Consider the following 23091-nt stretch of genomic DNA (forward strand, 5'->3'; position numbering starts at 1 on the left):
AGTTGCACAGGAGAAAAATCCATGTTCCATCACAGTATGTACTTACTGGCCTACCGATCAAGATATAATTTACAAAATTCATTTCCATTTATTGTCAAGATTTTTTTTTAATTTATTCCTTTCTTTTCTATGCTATTGTTGTACATTCATAAAAGCTTATACCTAGGACTAGTCCTAAACCTGCTGAAGTTCATAATTGTAAACAAGGCTTGGACAGAGCTTTACCTAGAACGGAAGAGAATAACCCTGCCTCTGTGTGTGTGCACTAGTGTTATGAAATATATCTTAAAAAGCCAACACCACAACTTCAGTTTAAGAACATGTGCACAGAGGTACGGATACTCTCCCTCTTTCTACTCACATGGAGTACCATAGTGTAACGCACAAGCAGGAGGTCCCTAGTAGTTAGTCTCAGTGGTCTAGGAAATACAGTAGCCTGCAGCTTTAGTTTTCGGTTGTCCTTAGAGATAAAAAAAACCCAACAGTTCTAATTATTTCCTCATACCATCTCTTTCCCCACTACATATGATTTAGGCTTGAATTCCTGTGCGTTTTAGGAAGTTGTATGAAGATCCGCATTCAAAATGGGAACAAGTATGGACTGAATAAAATAGACTGTCAGAGGAAGAAACTGTCCTCAAATTTTTTGAGTGTTTCTAACACCCAGCGGGTCTGGGTGGGATTGGTACGCCAGTAGTTCATGTGCAATACCAGTTTAGTAATACGGAAGAGCTGATCTGAAACCCAGCTGCGCACATGCAGCAGTGGCACCGCAAGACTCAGGACAGTGGATCCAAAGCCAGCTGCAGGCACGTCCAGCCTTTGCAGGAGAGCAACAAAAAGCAAGAGAGGAGAGTATTTTATAGAGGGTGGAGAGGGAAACTCAAGGTGCTCGCCTGCTGATCGGTATTCGCACCGGTTCATGGCTTGGCTCACGCGCTGGCTCGGGGGGACATTCGCTTTGATCGAAAGAGGCAGTGTGGCTGTAGTAGTTAGGATTCTGACAGCAACATTTTGAAGCGTTCGTGAGGTAAACGAGTGCTTTTAACACAGGTAAAGAAGCCACGACTTCCCTCCTCCCGTTTGTTGGAATTTTGCCTGGACCGGTGCAAATACGCTACGAGAAAGCATAAATAACAGAAGCGTAAAAGCGGCAGAAAAGGGGCCGCAAGGGCTGGGATGCTCAGCGCAGGCCTCCCGGCCGACGCCGTGCCCTCCCAGGCGCTGGAGCCGGGCTCGGCCCCGCAACAGGGCTCGGCCCCGGCCCTCCGGCCCTGCGCGGCAGCCATTTTCCCCCGAGCCCGGCCCCGGCCCCGGCCGCAGGCAACCTCCTCCCGGGCGAGGACCTGCCCCTCAGGTGGGTGGCGCGGCGGCCGGCTGTCACCTCACGGGCTTCGGCCCCGCCGGCGGCGGCCGGGGGGCAGCCCGAGGCGGGGCAACGCCTTAGCCGGCTCGGGGAAGGCGCCAGCGCCAAGATGGCAGAACCGCCCTGCCCTGCCCTGCCCTGCCCTGCCCCGGCCCAGCCCCCGCGGCCCCCCCCCGGCCCGCGCAGCCCGGCCGCGGCCGCGGCGGCCCTCCGGGCGGCTCTCCGGGCCGCCGAGCTGCCGGCCAGGCCGGCGCCGGCTGCGACCCGGGCCCGGCTGCGGGGCGGGGGGCGGCGGCGGGCGGAGCCGCCGCAGGGCCCGGCGCATCACGCCAGGGGGCGGGGCCGGGCGGCGGCGGCGGCGGGGGAAGGCGGCGGTGGGGGAAGGCCGCCGCGTCTGCGTCCCGCGGCTCGACGGCGCCTGCGCACGGCCGCTGTGACGGCGTAACCCATCTTGCGCTCGGGCCCCGCCCCCCGGCGCGTTCCGCTTGATGGGCGTGCGGGCGGCCCAGTGAGGGCCGGAGGTGCCGTTCAAACCGGAGGTGCCGGGGCGGCGGCGGCCAGTTGGGCGGCGGGGGCTGGGCGGCAGCAGGTTCCCAGGCGTCTCCGACGGGCTTTTACTGGGCTCGGGGCGGCGCCGGCGCTCAGTGTGTTTGGAGCCGGCGGATGGAGGGACCGGGCTCCGGCCCGGGAGCATGGGGGTGAGGTAGAGCCGGCCCAGCGGCGGAGCGGAGGCGAGCGCGGCTGTCCGGCGGAGCCGGGCCTGCGCGGCGGCGGCGGGGAGGGACGCGGAGCCGGCCGGAGGATGGAGGACAAGAAGGAGGAGGGCGAGGCGGAGATCCAGGAGCACGGGCCCGAGCACTGGTTCAGCAAGTGGGAGCGGCAGTGCCTGGCCGAGGCCGAGCAGGAGGAGGCGCTGGCCCCGGAGCTGCAGGACGAGGCGGCGGCGCAGCCCGAGCACAAGCAGCAGAAGCTCTGGCACCTCTTCCAGAACTCGGCCACCGCCGTGGCGCAGCTCTACAAGGGTGAGTGCCGCGGGCGAGGTGGGGGGGGGGGGGGGGGGGCACTGCTAAGGCGGCTGGGGCGGGACGGGGCTTGGCGGGCGGTGGAGCCCGAGCGCGGTGGGCTTGGGGCCGAGGCCGGGCCCGGAGATGTGGCGGCGGAGGGGTGGGGGTGGGCGCTGGGGCTCGGGGCGGCCGCGGAGCCGCCGGGGGTGGGGTGGGAGCGGGGCCGCGGCGTTACAAAGGGGATGTGGCGGCGAGAGCGGCCTGGGCAGGGGGAGGAGCGGGCTTCCGGCCCGGGGGCTCCGCGCCCGTCCATAGAGGCAGACGGGAAAACAAAATGGCGTGAGGGGGAACCGCCGCCGCTGCCCGGACATCGCCCTTCGCGGCCTCCGGCGGAGCGGCCTGGGCCGGCGGAGCCGCCGGGCCGTGCTCTTGCGTTGGCCCGGCCTGGGCACCCCCGCCCCCGGACGGGCGGCTGGCGGAGGGGTAGGCCCGCGAGGGCGGCCGGTGGGCCCTGCCGGCCCCGGGGAGGGAGGCTGGGCGCTCCGGCGGAGAGCGGCCTCGGTGGGGGGGGGGGCGGGCGGCGGCGGGGGGGTCCCGGGCGGCGGGGGCGAGCCCCGCGAATGCCCGGGGGGCGGCGGGCTCCGGGGGCGGGGAGCGTGGGGGCAGACCGGGAAGCCCGGCCCCGGCGGCGGCTCCCGACGCCCAGCCCAGGGAAGAGGCTCCCGACAAAATGGCGAAGTGAGGGGCCGGCCCCATTGTGCGGCGGGGGCTGCGGGCGGGGGCCGGGCAGGGCCCTTCCCCGGCGGGCTGGGGGAGCCGCCGCCGCGCCCGCTGCCCGGGACCGGGCCGCCGGCGGCCCGGCCCTTCTGGGCCCTGATCCCGAGTTGCCTTCGGAAGGTGGAACAAAATGGCGAAACCTAACATGGCCGTTCGGAGTTGGTGACTCCAAAATAAACAGCGTGTGTCCTTCCCTCCCTGCAGACCGGGTGTGCCAGCAGCCGGGGCTTTCCCTCTGGGTCCCCTTCCAGAACGCGGCCACTGCGGTCACCAACCTCTACAAAGGTAAGGGGCTACCCCCCTCCCCGCTGCCCCGGCAGCCCCACTCTGCCTCCTGCCCCGGCTTACTCATAAGCAGGGCCTGTTAATGTCTCTTATTCACCCTGATAAAATCTAACCCGAGACTGCTTCCTGAATCTTGCAAGTTTTCCCTGGGCCACTTTAGCTGATGGTAGCTGAATCTTTTCTGTTGCCTCATGTTGGTGACTAATAAGTTAAAAGCTGTTTTACTTCGAGACCCTTGAAAAAAAGGATCTTTTTAATGTGTGGCTTGCTCTCCTGAATTCAAGGGAAGAGTGCAAGGGCCTATTAAAAAGTACTTAAATTTCCTGTGTTTTGTAGTTTTCATGTTGTATTAAATGTTGGGATATCAGTATAAGATATGTACATTTGCAGTGAAGCTTAGGTTGGGTTTAGTGTTTGTGATATAATGGCCATGCAGAATTTTACAAAGTTTTATCTTCTTGTGATAGTGAGCTTTAAGCCTCCCAGTTCATTTGAAGCACTAAAATGTCATTATGACTGTGTCCCGAGGTGGCTGTAAGAAAGCAGTGTTAGCCAAAACTTTGATAAGAGTGCACCCTGCATGTGTCTGTGCTTTTGTGCTGTTTTACTGTGTGTTTCTATCTGTCAGGATCCATTTCTGAACTCTGCTGTTCTTTGGGTTGTCACAAGAATTCTTGTCTGCAGAAGAATCATTCGGTGGTTTCTAGTTTGTTTAAAAGATTGTACGAAAATGATATCTATATCAGTGGAGGCTTAAGTTGGCACAGTGTGATTCTCATTGTTACTGTTTTCCATTCCTAGGAAGGAAGAAACTTTAAAGTTCCAAAATGTTGTTCTTCTGACTTGTAGTTTGATTTTTTGATTTTTTTTCTTGGTCTGCACAGCACTATCTATAGTTCTATTTGCACATTCTTTATTGTCTCCAGTTTTCCCATTTTGGATTTGCTTTAAGCCATTGAACTTAGTAACATGTTTGTGATGGCTGATCAGGTTTCTGACAGATGTGGACAGAGCAAGGAGGAAATGTAGATGCATAATGCTCACTGCCAGAGACTTGACTGCTGCAGAAAGTGGATTTGAATGTTGTGTATGTGTCATAGGTCATATAAAGGGGCAGCACATCACATAACGGGGTAGGTGTTGGCCTGAGGGAGTGGGTCACTAGAACATGGTCTGGGACACTAGTCACTTGAGCATGGTGCTAGAGTAGCAGCAGGTAGTCTTAATAAACTGTCTGGAATAATTATAGTCTTTTTTTTTTTTTTACAAATGACATTGCTCTCCCTTACAGCATCCTTACTGCAAACACTTAGGCTGTTTATTTTTGGTTAAATCACTTGGATTACTTGTGCTATAGGCAAAATGAGCCCTATTTTTCGGCAATAATGTGATTAACAGAAGAGTATGTACATGGTGATCAGGGAAACTGGAATTTAGGTAGGAAGCTGTCTTTTGCTGGGTGTAATGTAATATACTTCAAGGAGCAGCACCTGAAACAAATCTTTCCTTAAAACAAATCTTTAAGTGCTGAGGTACCTCAGTTACTCAGAACTGCCATCTTTCAATTTTAAATTAACTTCCAAGTGGGTAGAAACTTGTTGAGAACACAGGTAGAACCAGCTAGATGCTGGCATACCGGGCAAGTTGAAGTGTCTTAATGTGAATTTGCCTTCCCTAGTGATGATCATGGCTCTTCAAAAATCTCCTGTTGTTTCTCACATACTCAGTAATGTTTGTGTTTTGGAGGACTCTGTCAAAATGCTGGAGAAGTATTTGGTGTGGTAAAATGAACACCACAAACTGCCTCTTGCTCTGTCAGCTAGGTTTCTGATCTGGATTTTTAAAGCATCAAAATTCTTTTTAACAAGAGCTACATGAGGAATAGTGCATAAGGAGAATGCCATGATGTCTTGAATGTCACCATTTTTTCTGAAAATAGATTAGAAGTTTAATATTGCATCACACTATGAAGGTCTTGGATCACAAATTTCTGATTGGTGCTGGTGATAGAGGCTGCATTTAAAGACATTTGCTTATCTTCCAGATGGCACTAAAGTGAAGGCATGGATTGTAACACAGGATTTAGAACTTAAGGCCACTGTAGAAAGTCTTAGGCATATATTAGAGTAAGGCTTCTGAGCTTACAGTTTACCTTATTTTTATTAAAAAAAAAAAAAATCTGAATGTTTGCTAATGTTAGTTTTGACTTAGTAGTTTCAGAATATATGCAACTTGACTGCTTATATTTTGCCAGCTTAACTTTGTAAGCAAAGTAGTTGTAGCTTTTACCATAAAAATGTAATCTTTCCCAGGGTAATGATGCTTGAAATTTGTCCAGGCTACATCAGTAGTTAGTGTGTTTGACCTCATAACTAGTTCCAAGTCCTTTGTAAAGCATTCTCATATACAAGGAAGGCAGGTTATTGACATAAAGCTGGGTTCCTCACCTCTCCGAAGGACTTTCTCATGGTATTTCAGGAAGTGATTAAAGGAATATTGTCAGTTTCCAAAGTGGCTCCAAAGTGTTTGGGTAGCTTTTACTGTGAGTGCTGTGGAGTCTAAAATGGCTGGAGGAATAATCTGTCATGTTGCCATTGCTTTCACAGGAATTAGCATTTGTAGATCTAGCCTTTTGATTACAAAGCAGCATAGGCAAAATACTCTTTGAGTGCATAAAAGTAATGAACATGTTAAGTGTACTCTATGTATACCTGTATAGCCTATATTCTAAAAGCTGCAAGATTTAACTATGTTCAATCTGAGATGTTTTTCTTTTTTCGTAGGTCGTGTTATGTTTGAAGTGCTGCTCTTTGATAGTGTAGATTTTAGTGCTGTCTTTTGTGGACCATGCAGTGGTGCCTTAGAATATAAGTCTAAGGATAGCATTTAATAGCGATTATTTTTGGTTTTTTGAGTGTGAGAAAACTAGATTAGATGTGTATGTCACTGCTTACCTGTAAACCAATATCTTTGACAGCTGTTCTTAAATAAATCTCTTAATATTGTTGTGGGCAAATGGCTCTTGTGTTGGACTTCATTAGTAAAGCAAGAATATAAGAAGCTGTTTTTATCTGCCAGATTAAAAAAAAAAAACAACCTATGGAAATTGAGTAAATGAAATTAGAGTGGATATGTTGATGTCTTTTAATGGAGCAAGAGCAACATAGCAGTAATTTTCATAAAACTGAAATAGCTGTTGGCAAAGGTCTGATAACAAATCTATGACAAACAAGATGAGTGTAATTGAGTAGGGAATAGGGTTTGTCCCACCTGTTACTGTTGTCTGAAATTTACTCATACTTAAACTACTAGCTAGAAATGCACTTACCTTTGTACTTTGAAAGCAATGTAATACAAGGCATTTAAGGGTGTTTCTCAGAGGCACAGTTGTAACTGATGCGCACAGGTGACCAGGTACATCCATGGAGAATGAAACTGCACTTTGTTGTAGGATTAATTGCAAGTAGTATGTGTTTAAAGCTTTTGTATATCAAATTTGCAATGGGATCTTAAATGGGGAAGGGAATTTTCTTAGACTTCCTTTGTAAATGGTATGTTGCCTAATTGAAAGGCGTTGGGGACGCTTGTGTTCTAACTAGTTTCAAAACTATGGCCTCCTGTGAATTGCCTCTGCAGTTGAAATTCAGATGAAACTTAGAAGGACTCTAAAGAAATCTGAGTTTTCTGAAAATTCCTTACCTATCAGAATCAAGAAAAACAGGTATTCCTTTATGTGGGGTTTCCTGACTGTACTGATGCACTTTAAGAGTGTGTCTCCTAAAGTGCACTGTCTGTTGATTTAAGTACCTTCCTCAGACTGATGAGCTCAAAGTGTGTTTTTAATGTTGGTACAATATGGTTTCATAAACAGTGCTGTGGTGTTGACCTGAATTATAGTAAATGCTATTTAGGTGGTGCTTGAGTTGCTGTTGACTTTCTCTTGTAAAGAGAGTGGAACTTTTTTGCTAATATTCTCTTTAGGTTTAATAGGACTCATCTTCAATGCTGCTAATTTGTTACAGCTAACTTGGTATTGCATTACAGTAACCTGTAGAAGATATACTTCTTTCCCATGGTTGACAGAAAGCGGTATCAGTGATGTGCCATACTACATGTTGCTCTATCTGTAACACTTAAGAAAACTTTTTTCTGTCTTCTTGCAGAAAGTGTGGATGTCCATCAGCGAAGCTTTGATGTAGGAATTCAGATTGGCTATCAGCGTCGGAATAAGGATGTGTTAGCTTGGGTTAAAAAACGCAGAAGAACTATTCGTAGAGAAGACTTGATCAGCTTCCTATGTGGAAAAGTTCCTCCTCCAAGAAATTCTAGAGCTCCCCCAAGACTGACTGTAGTATCCCCTAACAGAGCTACTTCAACAGAAACTAGCTCATCTGTAGAGACTGATTTGCAACCCTTCCGTGAAGCCATAGCTCTGCATGGTAACAGTAACTTTTTCAATACTACTTGGTTAAAATTGGGTGGGGGTTCTTAAAGCATGTCTGGCTCTTGGTCATTGTTGGTATTGTAATATGTCATGTACCTGATGTTCCAGCTGAAGGTTACTTCCTTCATTCTCCAAGGGAGTTTTTGCATGTATAAGGCATATTAGCTACTGAAAAGTTGCATAGTCAAATACTTTGAATGAGAAAAAGGTATTGTATAAAAATGAGGTTTGAATCTGTAATATTCTACAGCCTGTGAACTCAGCAGTTAAGTATCAACTCTTGGTAGTGTTTTTGAAGCATGAAGAGACTTGGCATGCCAATGCTGAAGTAAACAGAATTCTTAGAAAATGATAATACTATGCTAGCAACTAGTTAAATATTAAGATTTGGCTACTAACAAATAACTAGCAAATTTTTGTGGGGTTAGGGAGGGAATTTAATGTTTGAAGCTTCTCTCTCTGGGGTACTTCCCTGTACTCTAGTACCCTTGTTGTGATGCACTCGATAATATGGTTTAGCATTCTACTTAAAGTACCCTGGAAGGGGTACTTCACTTGCACATAATTGTAATAATTGAGTCCTGTTCAGAACTTGGTTTTATTTCACTTTCAAACTTAAATGTCTACCAATGTCCTACTGAATTGTTGGTGGTGTATCTTTTATCCTTTTCAGATAGGAATATTCAGTAGCTTATTCTGTATTGGACTATTACCTAGCAAGTGATAAAGAAGAATGTGTTTTAAATTGCTCCTGATGTGAAATGAAGCAGTTTACCTGTGGGTTTTATGCCTTCTAAAATTCTAAAGGGTAGCAGATACCTTGAGGTATACATAGTAGGCCATTCTAAAAGTAAAAATCAAGCTATCTAGAAATACAGCCTGTGACACTTGAATGAAATTTTTACTGTCTCAGTATTCTCAGTGGGGGGTGGAATTAATGAGTTAATTAGATGAGTGGATTCCTGAAAATGCAGTCTTTGCTTCTGCTATGTGGTGGTGGTTTTTCAAGATACATAAGCCAGACACTGTCACTGTTTAGGTGACAGCCTAATTCTGGTATTGTTTGCTGCTCTGTTGCCATTTCAGTCAAGTGTGCTTCCACCCAGTCATGTAGCTTTTGGCAGTTTTCCTTCTCATGTTGGAAGCTGGCTAGAGAATTCTGTGCACCAGTATTGCTTGTTCAGTAGGTAAAGCTAATTTTGTGAGGAGAGCAACTGCAGAAACTGGCTCTCACCTGATATGATGAGATAAACACCCTCTTAAAAATCTTGTTTTTTGAAACTGTAGTTGAATCTGGTGTGCAGTTGGCTTTAATTATAAAGGCTTACTCTCAGGTGAGAGTAAGCTAGGTAGACTCACTTCAGCACAGTGAGGTCTCAAGCAGAGTAAACTCAGAGGCATTTTTATTGGTAATTATGGCTCTTTTCATGTCCTTGTATTGTTTCTTAGCATCTGCTTTGTATGGAGGTGGTTTATCGAAGTCAGTTCTCTATAGCATGGGAATTGGAACTGTGAGGTGTAAAGTTTTCTTTCATAAAGGTAATATAGGGTCATGAGGACTGTAGGAAGTTCTGTGCCCTGTACTGGCACTGCAGGGGCTAGAAATGCACTCTTCCCCTTCATCAGCTGGTTGACAAGATTATGTCAATCACCTTCTGGATTAGGTTCTCTTGATACTGGTTTCAATCTGGCCTTTGACACAAATGCTTTTGTCATAATCCTTTAGTGACTAGGCTTGTATTTGGCCTCATAACTGTTTTTAGGTTATTGCCTACAATGCCTGCATTCCTCCAGCTTCTCCCCACCCTTTTCTTTAACATTAAGGGAGTTGTGATTAAACTGTCTCCCAAACTATTTTCCTATTTATCATAGGGCATCTCAGAACTATTATTTTGATTGAAGCCTGCATAGGATCTTCAGGTGTATGTAAATTCATATCCTCTGTAGGGCAGTGCTTATCTTCATTTTTGGCAGGCTGTTTAAAAGGGATTTGCTGCTTCTAGGTGTTGTGAGAAAACCTTATGATAGTGAGTAGCAGTCTTGGCAAGTGTTCAGGACTAAGGCTTTAAAGGGGGATTTTTGCCTGGCATGTAAAGGAGTGAGGCTTTGTTTTGTGCTGGTAGGCTTCCTGTGGAAATGGAGTATTTATCTATTGGTATGATGGATGGGCTGAATTAGATTTGAGGGATATTGCTAAAACTTTGCTGCTCTAAGCAAGACCTCTTTTAGTGAAGCAGGGATAGGTATGAATCTATGACACCAAATAAAGATCTGTGGAAGCAGAGTTGGTTTATTTCTGAAAAGTCAATAAGTACTAATATATTTCTAAAGACCATGGTGCTATAACTTGCTGATCTTGCTCTTTGATGGGGGAAATACCTGTATTTTGATCATATAACCTCTAAATGCTTCATAATCACATCTGAAAACTTTGAAAGAAGCTATGGTAACAGTAGCTAATAATTAAATATTTCCTGGAACATCAAACAGAATTCTAGGTGTATGCCTTCTCTAAAACATTAGAGAAGAATATCTTTAGGTATTAGCACAATCTTAAAACTGTATGCTGCATCTGAAAAGAAATCTGTTAAAATTGGGTTTTTAACCTTACCTCTTCTATGTCAAACCTTGTTAGATCTGACCTATATTATAGCTCCACAAGGTGGTTGACAGTTTTCTTGACAGCTAGGGATTTTGAACCCAAAATTTAATCTTGTGATATTAGTTACCAGTAGTCTTTGTGCTATAAGGAAACTTTTTCTTCTCTACTGGTCTGCTTTCAAGACTTGCTATAGTACTAAAAGCAAAATGATCATGACAAAAAAAGCCCTATACTGACACAATGTTTAAGGAGTATGTGATCTACCTTTCCTTTTAACTCTGTGGCATGTATGCTGTGCAGCTGTTGCTGGAATCCTTAGTGTAATTTAAGGGTACTTGAGAATGAGGTTTTGGAACTAAGTAGTCTCTTAAGAGAGTAAGTTCTGGTAAATTAAAAAAAATCTCCAAAATCTGTCAGCTTTCCATTATTAGTGGGCTGATGGGTAACTTTTGAAATAAAACATGGCTGGAAACTTAAACTGTGAATGCCTGGAAAGAAATTAAAGCCTTCAAGAAAAGCTGAGTGGTTAGCTTAAGTAGTTATTAAGTAGTTAGCTTAATATATGCTATTTTACTCTGAAGTTCAAGTGGATTTTTCTGAAACTTCAAAAACTGTGCATCTGATGATGCTTAGCATTTTAAGATGTGATAGTAGAAGATAATACCTTTATTGTTCAACATCTCAAATACAGAGTTGGGTTTTTAACTTCTACCAGTCTCTAAAATGTCATTGCGGTTAGCATAGGTATGGATGTATCTTCACCTACTTTCTGGATGCATATTGCCATATCCAGTTCTGTAAGAGAAGAGCTCCAAATGGCAGAATTACATCAAACTGACCTAATAGTTGTAAGATTCCCAAAAGCTGACATGTGCCAGGTCACTTTCTGCCTGGCTGTAGCTAGCATACTAAGTCTTGCAGTGCTGGTGGCTGTGCACAGTCCATGTTTGAAATGATGCTTTGGTCTTTTAGTGTGGGATGTACTACATGCTTTACAAACCATTCTCCAAGCATAATGGGAGAAAATGCTATGATTTGAGGAGGGGGAAGAAGCAAGCTTGGGAAGACAACGCTGAAATGCATTAGACTTGAGCATTCTTAACTAAAAATGATGTAAATGGGCAACAGCAGAGTGAGGGGGTGTTCTTTTGCTCCTTAACTTTAATGTTGGTGTATATCATTAGTGTGATTCAGTCTCTTTGGGGTGGGTGGGGAACCCTTGCTCTCGCATGTAGAGGTGTGTGGCTTGGCCCCTGTAAAGAGTCTGAATTTCCATTAGGCCTCCTTAGTCTCTTCTCAAAATATTAAACTGCAATATAAAACATCAGCAGTTGTTAGAGTGGAGAAGAAGCAGTTGGTAGAAGAGAGGATGAGAGAGCAGTGTTCTGATAGCTATATATACACACAACCTTTAAACTCTTTCAAAAACTATCAGAGTTGTGTACTGGTACGTACTGCTAAAACTTGCTCTTTGAGCAGTACTGTGAAAGTGTGAGTATGACATAGAGGAGTGACAAGGATCTATCTGCATGCCATTTTGTATTTATCTGGGGTTATTAACTAATCCTGCTTTAGTCATACTTACCTAAGCGTGAATGTTCTTTTTGATACTTCCTGATTAAAACTTCTGGAAAACAATAGTTAATACTATGACTATACTGAACAGTAGTTATCTGCTATATTATGCTGTGGTAGTGACCTGAATAACTCATATTATGGACATGGTTATAGTGCAGATAAAATGGCATTTACAGTTTGTTAGGCTGGTGTTGATAAACTTGCTAATTTTGAGTTGACAGTTTTATTTACCTTAAGTATTTCATGCTCCATAAAACATATACTTTTAGCCAAACATTCTAATTACTTGATAGTTTTGGAGAGTACTTAGTTATAAATTAGCTAGATCAGAACTTGTGACCAATACTAGCTAATTTATAACTATTTCTTCTATACTTCAGCTTTTTCTAATAGTACTGTAATAAATTCTTTAGAATGTAGCTTCAGATAAAAGCAGAGTTTTTTCTGAAATTACTGGCTATGAAATGCCATATTGTTGATGACTGAAAGATGTGGCAGGAATGAGAATGTAATAAGTACTGCAGAATATTTTAGATGTGTCCTCCAATTCAATCCTTTCAAGTTTAAAAAGGGAGAAAGAGCCATGTGTCCTTTCTTAAAGACCTCTAGTAAAAAAGGAAATATCTCCTGCAGAAAACAGTGGGAGCCTTCAAAGGTGGTCATGAGATCATGAAAGAAGTAAAGACACTAGTAGCTGGTTGAATCTGTCCTATTGTATACACAAAATTGATGTACCTGTTATTAGGTTATGTTAATCACGATACAGAAATCTGAGGTTGTAAAATGGTGTTGCTAACAGTAACATGTCATCTTGCTATTTCCTAATATCTATTACTGCTTGCTTTACTGCTTTAAATGGTTAAATGCTTTGAGAAGAGGTTTCAGTGTCCACTGAAAACTTAAACTCAGAATAATTTACAATAAATGGGTTTTCTGAGACTTCCTCTTTGCATTATAACACCTTTCCAAGAAAAAATGAACTGTGGATCACAGCTCCTGAAAGATGCTTTTTCTCTGTCAATGAAAAATAGATCTTTTCAATTGCATTGCTGATTAGTCTTCGATGTTGCTTCCATGAAATGGCAACTTGATATTTCAGTGCATGCCTTGAATTTTCTTTCTGACTCTTCCATGTTAGCTTGATTACCCAATCCTAAACTGTGATCTAAATGCTTTGTTTGACAGTTCTGCTTTCTTGGATTGATGTGTAGTGCTATGTAATATGGTTAACTGCCAGTGACTGATACCAGATTGTCACTCAGTCTGTTAGCATACTCAGTAATGACTGTTCCTCGCTAGTTCAGTATTAAATACCTGTATGAGATGCAAGATGAAACTGCAACTAGAAGTCCGTGTTGTGATGCAATATCCTTGTACTCATATCTTTGTAGAAATTAATTAAAACGTACTCTCCTGCCTTTGACACCAGGTTTGATTGAAGATTTTAACTTCTTAATTATCTCCTGAAGGTTGTTTGTGTATTTACATGTGCAGTGATTCAGTATTACCTAAATATTAGAAAGACAATGCCTGCTTGAGGAATTGCTTGCAAACCTTGGCAGTCTGTTTTAGAATATGCTGGAGCATATTACAGATGCATCTTTTAATTCTGACTTTTGTATTTACTATTTTAAAAAATGCTTGTTGTTTGAAAAGGCTCTACTTAAAAACATAGTTCTTGAGTGATGCCAAAATGTATTCTCACATCACGGGTCAGTTTTTGGGTTTAATTAGAATAATTTTTCTCTCCTTACTTGGGCATTAGAGATAATGAAAAGATGTCATGATAAAACTGAATTAGTATATTGGCCATTTGGTTATGGGTTGCATAAGAGTAAATGACTGTTAAATGGTATAAACTGTCGACTCTCAGTGGAAGTTAACAACACTGAACTTGTGTGTTCAGAGCAATTTTGCTTGGAATAGTGATGTGGGGGGAAATCTCTACAAACAGTTTGGATTTGAAACAATGTCACCTTCTGTGCACTGTCAGATTTTTTCCAATTTAAATGTACAGGATGAATTAATGCTTTTTCTAATGTATGTCATGCTAGTTGAAATTAAACTTGCTGTTGTCTTTGAATTGTGAAGTGATTTGTTACCTGCCCAGATTTTGCGTGTTGGTGGTTTATCCAAGTTACGGCATCTGAATTGGCTTTTTGCTCATGCGTTTATGTCATCGATTAGCTGCTTTACTTTCTTTGGTAGGTGTATAGGAACCTCTTTTCATAATGGCTTTAAACTTAAGCTTGACCTTAATCCTGGGAGTACTGGAACAAACTGTGTTCCTGAATTATCTTTTCACTAAAACAGCTTCTGCTGTTTAAATACTTTCTGCCATTGTGAGTGAAGGATGATTTTAATATTAAAAAAAAAAACCTGCAGGGTCCCTATCAGCCTTCAGACTATGCTTCTGAGTTGTGTTGGAACATCACTTAGAGCTCTAAGAAAGCATCAATGATTAGTGGCTGTTTCTGCTGGTTGTTGCATAATACCTGATCTATGTAAAACTATACCTGTGCTGTTACAAGATCTAAGCTTTAAATGTTTGTTCAACAGTAATGTATGATAGAGTGAACTTGGTTGGTCTGTTCTATGCTGACTTGTATATCAACCTGCCATTGCTGCAGATAGTTTTAGAATTTATCTTCTAATTGAGGCTTCTGGCAACTGATCTAGTAGCTCTGGCAGTCTTCTCCTCAGAGAGCCTCTGAAGTTGCTTATTTGGCCTATCAGCAGCTAATAAATAAGGTTTTGTTAGGCTTTACTTGTCAGTGTGTGACTTCTGGTGGCCTACTTGACCACATGTGCAGGTGTGTATTAAATGGCTTTGCACACACACAAGATGTATGATGACTGGACAAAGGTGTGGAGTATTTGAGACTGGAGAAAACCTCTGAGAGCACCCAAGATTTTGAAGGTTACTGAGACAGAAATCTTCCTGGATAGCTTAACATTTGCTTATTCTTACTGCTAGAAATATACACAGATGTAGATCTTGTTCTGCTGTTCTTCATCTTCCTGCATGACCCTTGCTTTGTTAGTTTATTTCTAGGGCCAACAGATGTTTTTGTACTTTCTTAATAATACTCAGATTTGAAGAGGTTATGATAGCAAAGATGTTTGTTTTGTCTCTGAGCTCCTGTTTATCTACAAATACAGCCTGAATTCCAAATAGAGTGGAATTGTTAGGCTTTCAGGTACTAGCCCTTACTAAACTTATGTTTTGGAATGTCCTGCTTTTGCAAAGTTGTAATAGTAATGTTACTGAAGACAGAAAGTTTAAATTAGTGTGAAGCTTGTGGTTTTCTTTTTTTATGGCCTTGTTTCTATAAGAAATAAACTTTTGTTTTAAACATTTCGTTAATAACCTGAACACAAAGTAATTGCAGGGTACCTGGGACAGTGTTTTGGATCACATCTGTCAATAGCAAATCTTGGGGGATTGTCATGTGGTCTTGCTTGGCTTATTTGTTATTTTTAGGTCCTCTTCTGAATTCTGATAATACTAATGTGTTGGCTAATAGCGGCAGCCATGAAATAAAGCTTTTATTTAAAAACTAGCTGTGGTACACGCCTGTCTAAGATCTGCTGTCATACTGCAGTTATCTTTAGAACCATAGTGACTGAGGGGGTGAAAGGGAAGAGGGTGGTGGTGTTTGAAACAAGACCAAGTCAGGTCAACCTGGAAAGCCCTTGGTAGGGGATTTTCCTTCTGTATAACTGTTGGTCTAGTTTGAAGCCTTTATATTGAAATAGTCTACTCTTGAGTAAGTACACGTATTTTGAATAGCATGTCATGCTTATGGAGCTAGCATTTGCTGTTACAACCTGGTATATAAGCTCACTGTTAATGTCATAAAAAACAGTTCTAGTAATTGCTAGATTCTTATATGGACTGAAAGCTGGGAAGGTGTGGTCTGGACTTCAAATAAATGTGGTACAAATAATAGGGTGAAGTGCCTTTACCATCTCACTAGAAGTCAGATAAGTGTCATCCCTTCTGGCACACATGGGAAATTAACCTTCTGTACTGCTTGACCTAAATACTTTTTTCTTTTTTTCCCCTAGGTCTTAGTGGTGCAATGGCTAGTATAAGTGTTCGCTCAAGTACCCCAGGCTCGCCCACTCATGTGAGCAGTGGCTCCAATGCTAGTCGAAGGAGAAACGGACTCCATGATGTTGATTTGAACACTTTCATATCAGAAGAAATGGCACTCCACTTGGACAATGGTGGAACTAGAAAGCGTACCTCAGCCCAGTGTGGCGATGTCATTACAGACTCACCAACTCATAAACGCAACAGAATGATCTAAACTGCAAAAATTTCAAACCCACCATGCTGCTTGAAAGCCACTTGATCCTCAGAGTACTATTCAAAAGGAAACATGAGGCCATCTTTCCATATTCACTGTTTAAGACAAATGAATTAAATAATTGCCATAAAGGAAATTTTAGATATTACATTAGATGCCTCTTGTAACTGCGGCTTTCTTAAACTATATTCTTAGCAGAGGACATCAGATATTGTGTAGTAGTTAGCAAGATCATCATAGGCGAACATGTATCCGTTCCAAGGCTAAAAGTGACCTTACTTGTATTAAAGGGAAAGGAAATTTCAGATGTTTATTTGGTTATAGAATGCTTTTTTTGTCCTTTATTTCCTGCTGTGTTGAGTATTTGCTTAAACAGTATTGCCAGTTTGACTGAAATTGTCTACAACATGACTTGGCATCTTTGTCAAAACTGCAGGCTTCCATTTTTGCAGCACTGTACCATGCACCTAGTTTCTATATAGTAACAGTGTGCAAGTTATAAATATTGGACTGTACCCTTTTTAGTTTTAAAAGCAGTTGATAATTCTGGTGATTGTGTGATAATGTAAAGAGGTGCTATGATGGTCATGCAATTAATACTTAATATTGAATCAATACAAGGATCTTTATTGGATTCACTTTGTGTGTTTTAGTGCTCTGAAGTAGCAATATTAAACTTTTCCCCGATTAACTTCATAGGCTTTTAAATCAGTTTGAGAAAATATATGTACTTATTGGTATTATCCTCGTGGTAATCATACACAGTGCAGACTGCACCAGTGCTGACCTAAATTTAGAGAAAGATGTCCTGTAATTGGAAAATAGGCTTTTCTGTTCAGTATTAGTGAAGGGTAGGTTTTGTGTACACCCATACCCATTTTACATTTCTTGTGAAGTAATTGCCCATTGCTGGGGAGGGGTGGGAGGAGAGGGAGTGAGGGGGACTAGTTGGAAAAGGGGCGGTGTGGTCTGACAAGTAAGACTTCTGGTCACGTGTGGAAACTTGGACTAACTTAAACAAGATTCTGTGTGATGCCATCTCCTTCAGGAGGGAGTGACATGCAGGTTCTGTGAAGTGCTAAGAAAATAATTTAAAACTGGAAGTTGATTATAAAGCTCTGGCTAAACATGCCATAAGGGTGAATTAAAAAGGATAAATGGCTTTCTTATTGTGTTGAGCTTACATTCATAGGATTGAACTCTGGCTGCCATAACTTAAGCATAATCTAAAACTGAATTAGAGATCAAGACTGATGTGCTGCAAATCCATTTCTGGATGGGGAAGGATATGTGTCAGTCTCAAAGAGTGTCCTAACTATTTTTACATGTAGATGCAGCAAGTCCTTGGTGGAGAGCTCTGGCTTTTAGGGCCTCTAAATCTCTGCCTAGGAAAGGGGTAATACAGGAGGAATAAGAAAATGAAGAGCTCCAAACCTGCAAGTTGGGAAGGGGTATTTAGTGAGGTGGTATGCATGCTTTAACTGGAAGCATAGACTGATTCTTGGATGAAATGCAGCTATGCTAGATTCACAATACTAAAAAAAAAATTAAAAAAAAATATGGTGTTCTAGCTAAGTTAAGGCACCTTGAGCTCCATGTTAATACACAGCTCTTCAAGACTTTTGCTTACGTGCTTGTAGAATCAGATCTTTTTTTGTATTATCTTCCCTGTTTGAAGCAGACTTGACTGTAGTTTTGCTCCTTTTTACCCTGGTGTCCTCTCATTGGTGTTCTGTAGCCAAGGCAAGACAGCAATGATGTGTTAAATTCTTAGAATTCAAGGCACTCTATGAAGAGCATGATTTCCTTGCTTTGTGGTGCTTCCATCAAATTTCTTTGCCTTGAAGAGCTCTTGAAGATGTCAACAGTTGCACAACACTGTAGCTAGAGGTTCTGTAGTTTATGGGACAAGTGTAAGAACTGTCCAAAGCAAGATGGTAAGAACTGTTCAAAACCCCCACCTGTGTTACACAGTTAAACTTGCACATCGCCCGAAGACTCAGTATACATTAATTTCAGTTACTGCTATTAACTACGATTCATAAGACTTATTTTATGTAAAATATTAATACTGCATAAAGCTAGTTTTCATTTGAAGACTGCATTTTCAACAAAGATTTTGAAGATGGTATCTAAATATATCTGTTAGTATTTATTAGGCTGTTGGTAGAGGGATTTTTCTGTTCCAAAAGAAAAATCTGGAGTCCTGAACAGAAAGGACATGAGTGAGAACCATTCTTCAGCTCTTCTGTTTATTCATTAACTGGCTTATACAACTAAGATGCTTATGCTTTGCAACTTCTAACACACTTTACTATTACATGTGGTAAAGTTAACACATATTGGTATCAGTTCTGCATATATGGACTAAACTGTAACAGTGTTTTTGGTCTAGCCCAAGTATACAGAGCCTGTTCAAATTACTTCTCCCCTTTCTTGCAGTGAAATAAATCCTGTTAATGCTTTGAAGCATTAATTCAGTCTAGTACCATCTAAAACTAAATTTGCCTGGCTTTTTATTTAATTTGTGCCATTTTTCTTTGAAAGAAAGCAGGCTTAGATATTAAACTAGTTGCATTAATGTTTTTTGCTTGTACCTTAAATATTTGGCAACTTTTTGATTGTTTTTTGTTTAGCCCCAACTGTTGTTTGCTCTTTTTTAACCTCTGCCAGAATGATCAAAAAATGCATGTATTCACCTGGTAAACACAACGAGAGAACAGGTTGTCTCTTAAAAAAAAAAAAAAAAAAGAAAAAAAGTCCAGTACCTGTTGCTTTGAAGACTTATTTCTTGTGCCAGTGTAGAAAATTGACGTTCTGGAAATAGCTTTCAGCTATTATCCAAACTGTAGCTCTTGGAGCCAGAAGTGAGTTGATTTCCTGTAAGAAACACTGAATTGAGAACTGTTTGGTAAAAATGGTGCTTACTTTTGCTTTCTCCTATGAATCGTATAGTTGACGGTCTCTTCTCCATGTACATCAAATTTAACATGAATGTGCGGCAAGTTACATAAAGTACATCCTGCACTGAAGCTACTGAGCTTGGCTTGCTTATTAATGAAGTAAGTTTTAAATGTTAAATTTAAATCTATATTACAATAAAGTAATGCAAAAATGATTTTGGCTGAAGCTGAAGTCCTGCAGTTAAACTTACTCTCAAATGTGGTTTACCCAGCTGGAGTAATAGAAACTCTAAGTCATAATAAACCTAATAAAAAAAATAAATACAACTAATCGGGCTGCTTTGTAGTTATTTAAGTTTCTGAATAATACAGTCCATCAGTAAACCCAAAACAAGATATGATTAGTGCAAGTTGACAGGCTTATTTGGTTCTGCAGAGTAGGATTTTTCATTAGGAATGCAATTTGATGGTAGCTGTTCAGTCTAGCTACACTTAAGAGGCTTTCCTTTTTGTCTTTTATGGGCTAATGAAGATGTTGAGAATTGAGGTGTACTGTTACATTTGTACCATGTAGAGTTTAACATCACTAATAATTAGGAGCAGCATCTTAAACTGTGCCACTTAAAACCTCTTCAGAAAGTTAAGTGGTATTGACTTCAGTAGTAGAGCTTTCCAATCTCTTGCAAAAGACTTTTTGGACTTAAGTGAAATTAGGTGCTTTAATTAGCAGCTTTTCCTGCTTTATATAGGTGTCCCTAAACCTGCAAACTATTTTCCACTTCCTTGCTGCATCACCAGGTCTTTGAATTTCATCATGAAGGAAAGCTTTATTTCACAGGAGCTTTTAAGTTAAAAATGTCTTTTTTTTTTTTAATTAATGTTAACATTTTTTCACTTCTAGCCAGCAAAATGTTCCAGTGAGGATTTGGAAAGTATTCTTAAATGACTTCTAAAAAACCAGCTTCTTTCAAATGTTAGCCTGGAGCTAGTAGTATTTTGGCAGCAGTGAGGAATGCACACCTGATGTGTTCCACTGAGTTCACTGCACCAGCTGGGGCTGGTGTGGTCGTCTGGGGCAGCCACAAGGCCCTGTGGCTTGCTGGTGCTAGATCCTCTGGTTATTTAAGGTAATGAGGAAGGCACTGGCACTTGTCAGTAGCTGTGCCTGTCTCTAAAGCTTTCCTTGGTGGTGTGTAACTCCTGTGGATAGTTAGAGGCTGGTAAACTTTCTCTGAGAGCTTATGAAATGGCTCTGTAGTCAACACTGGTGCTTTCTGCTGTCATTCTCTCACTGGGCCCCTTTCAGACCATCTCAAAAGGAGAACTAAATGTGTCTCAAGCTCACAAGGGCAGTAGTGAATAAACCAACCAAATCCACTTCTGTGTAGTATGGAAGCATCACCTAGCTCTGTATTGGAGACTTGGAAGCTAAATGTTTCTCAGTGGGTAAGGAGATTCCAGCATTTCCTATGTGACTTTGTTTTGAGTGGTGATGCTGCTGTGCTTGTGGCTGATGTTATAGCAGCTCTCTGGGTTTTTTGAACACTGGGACTGTACATAGGGCTGTATTTTCATTGGCTAAGATGGGATGTGGTGGGGAAGTGCACCAGAGTATGACCTTGTTGGAATCTGCTATGAGCCTGTTGAGCATACACTATGGTTTGTAGAAAATCTTGAATTCCAGTATAAAAAGTACTGATCAATTTAAGATGGCATCTAAGACCACTCTTAATCGTGCTTTGTAACGTTTCATCATTTTTGTATCAACTTTATTTTAAGTGTAAAGGTAAAGTTGGTTCTGGATGCCACAGAACAGCAGGCTATGCATGAAAGGAAATACTGGGGTCCTCATTTGTGAGATAGTGTTACACCGTGACAATACATCTTTGTCAGGAAGAAACTCACGATGCTTCTCCAGCTCTGAAACTCAAGCCACGAGAATTCTGGTGGTATTTTGTACATCTAGTGTCCTTTCTACAAAACATCAAAGCAGAGGATTCAAAATGTTTGCATTTAAATTAGATATACTAAGAATCTTGTTCTAAGTTTCTACTGGAGTTTTGATAGGGTCACTTTCAGCTCCTGCCCATACAGCCATGTGTATGTCTGCTCACAGAGTATGGTCAATGCTGAAAAGTCCTAAGGTTGGCATTTGTTGCTTTATTAATACATATTTTTGGTTTTATATTGATAACTTTTTGAACCTAGCTTTCTTGTTTTGAAGTTAGTTCCTTGAGTCTGTCTTACCTATAATGCAGTATGCAAGACCAAGAGTAAGATGGGGAGAAAATACCAAGTTTGTTCTCCTGTTTGAGTAATTACTTGATCTCATACAGTTAATAACTCCAGCTGTCTATAGCATTGCCTCTCGGCAAATCAACAATCTTTAGACCACTTTCAAACCACAACAGTCTTTGCATCTTTGGAATGCTTTAGGCCAGTCTTGTAGCTATTTTTTAAAAAACCTACTGTGCTTTTTTGAGTATAATTAAAGTTTTAAAGCTCTAGGGAGAGAGTTTTGCCACAATTTGGCAACAGTGATGCTGCCCTATGTCTATTTCATGAAGCACAGCTGAAGATAACTAATGCTATTTTCAACAAAATTTTCTAAAACCTGTTTTCCTATTCTCTCTAAAAGCACCAACAAAAAGAAACGTGTGGATTATGCTTAGAGGCAAGTGGACTTCTCAGCTAAGGTGGGCCATTTTCTGGAAACTTGCATTGAATTTTCTGCCAGTAATCCAACTCTTCATCTTACTGACAGCACCACAGTTTGTATTATTTCTTTCATCTCTAAGCCTTTCTGCTGGAAAAGCTCATGCAGTTATGTCTGCTCTTTCATGGCTACATCTAAATGACTCCCTGTGGAAGAGCACCTGTGATCTCCCATGGTAGGCAGGCTTTTTTCCTCTTTCCCTGGAGGTGCTGTTGTCATTAACATGAATCGGTGAAGGTGCATTCTTATCTGTTAAAATGAATTTTAAAGTCTTTATGACTGAAATGATTGTAGGTTTCAGAGTAGGAAACTGCTTAAGATGCTCTGAATATTGTAGCTGCAGAGGCTTTTGTGCTGCCAGGTGACAGTGCAGTGGTGCAACTCACTTGGAGTCTTAGATTTAATAACTGATTTGTTTGCTGCTGCTTGCTCTGTAACAGCTTTGGATGTGGTCTTGCCAAAATTCAGATTTCCTTTCGCCTAGATGCATTTACCAAAATATGGACAATTCACCTTTCCCACATAGAAATTTTCCAGGGAAATGGGTTCAACATATTTAAATCCCAGTAACTGGGGTCTTTAATAATAGTTTCGACACAAGAAGGCCTGAGAGTTCCTTCAGGGTTAGTTTTCAGGTTGATTCGATCTTTCCTAAAGCATACACCCACAAGCTGTGCCTGCATCTGGTTTTCTTCCTCCTGTTTGTGACTGTGGCTCATTCCGACCTCTTCTATGCAAGGAGCATCTCCCCATGCTGAATGCAGCCTTTCTGAACATCGAGATATTTCTGGTAAGTGCTTGTACATGATACGTGTGGGGTTTCTTTTAAATGAACATAATCTTGGGTTGCCCACAGGTTGTGGGGTCTATATCCCTGCAGATACTCGGGACTCAAATGGATACAGCTGAGAGCATCCTGCTCTTGGACCTGCTTTGAGCAGGAGTTGGACCAGGTAATCTCCTGGGCTCCCTTTCCACCTGAGTTAGTCTAGGATTTAGTCTATGCTGTCCTTCTCAATGCAGTTTTATCCATGGTGGGGTAAAAGACACTGGTGTTCTTGCTGCCAAGTAGCACCTGCTGCTCAAATAACAACCGACCA

General features: G+C 42.1%; 1 protein-coding gene across 2 annotated transcripts; it reads left to right on the forward strand.

Annotated features, from left to right (window-relative positions):
• The first annotated feature begins 1945 nt into the window (after positions 1–1945).
• Positions 1946–19490, forward strand: HAPSTR1 (HUWE1 associated protein modifying stress responses). 2 transcript variants are annotated; one of them, XM_069809920.1, is made up of 4 exons: positions 1946–2388; positions 3352–3432; positions 7596–7871; positions 16128–19490. In XM_069809920.1, exons 1-4 carry the CDS (start codon positions 2169–2171, stop codon positions 16370–16372), a joined length of 822 nt encoding a protein of 273 aa, XP_069666021.1. In that variant the 5' UTR covers positions 1946–2168; the 3' UTR covers positions 16373–19490. The 2 variants fall into 2 exon arrangements, with proteins under 2 accessions (XP_069666021.1, XP_069666020.1); XM_069809919.1 differs by lacking the exon at positions 1946–2388 and adding an exon at positions 2601–2853.
• Positions 19491–23091: the final 3601 nt, after the last annotated feature.

This window comes from Haliaeetus albicilla, chromosome 22 (genome assembly GCF_947461875.1).
Source record: "Haliaeetus albicilla chromosome 22, bHalAlb1.1, whole genome shotgun sequence".
Classification (NCBI taxonomy): Eukaryota; Metazoa; Chordata; class Aves; order Accipitriformes; family Accipitridae; genus Haliaeetus; species Haliaeetus albicilla.

What these genes read in the sequence shown, in the direction of transcription:
- HAPSTR1 (XM_069809919.1), top strand. Translation starts at nt 2,613, where the DNA reads ATGTGGCGGCGAGAGCGGCCTGGGCAGGGGGAGGAGCGGGCTTCCGGC. An exon ending in GACGGGCGGCTGGCGGAGGG is followed by an intron (nt 2,854 to 3,351) that starts GTAGGCCCGCGA and finishes CCCTCCCTGCAG; the next exon opens with ACCGGGTGTGCCAGCAGCCG. An exon ending in TGAAGCCATAGCTCTGCATG is followed by an intron (nt 7,872 to 16,127) that starts GTAACAGTAACT and finishes TTTTTCCCCTAG; the next exon opens with GTCTTAGTGGTGCAATGGCT.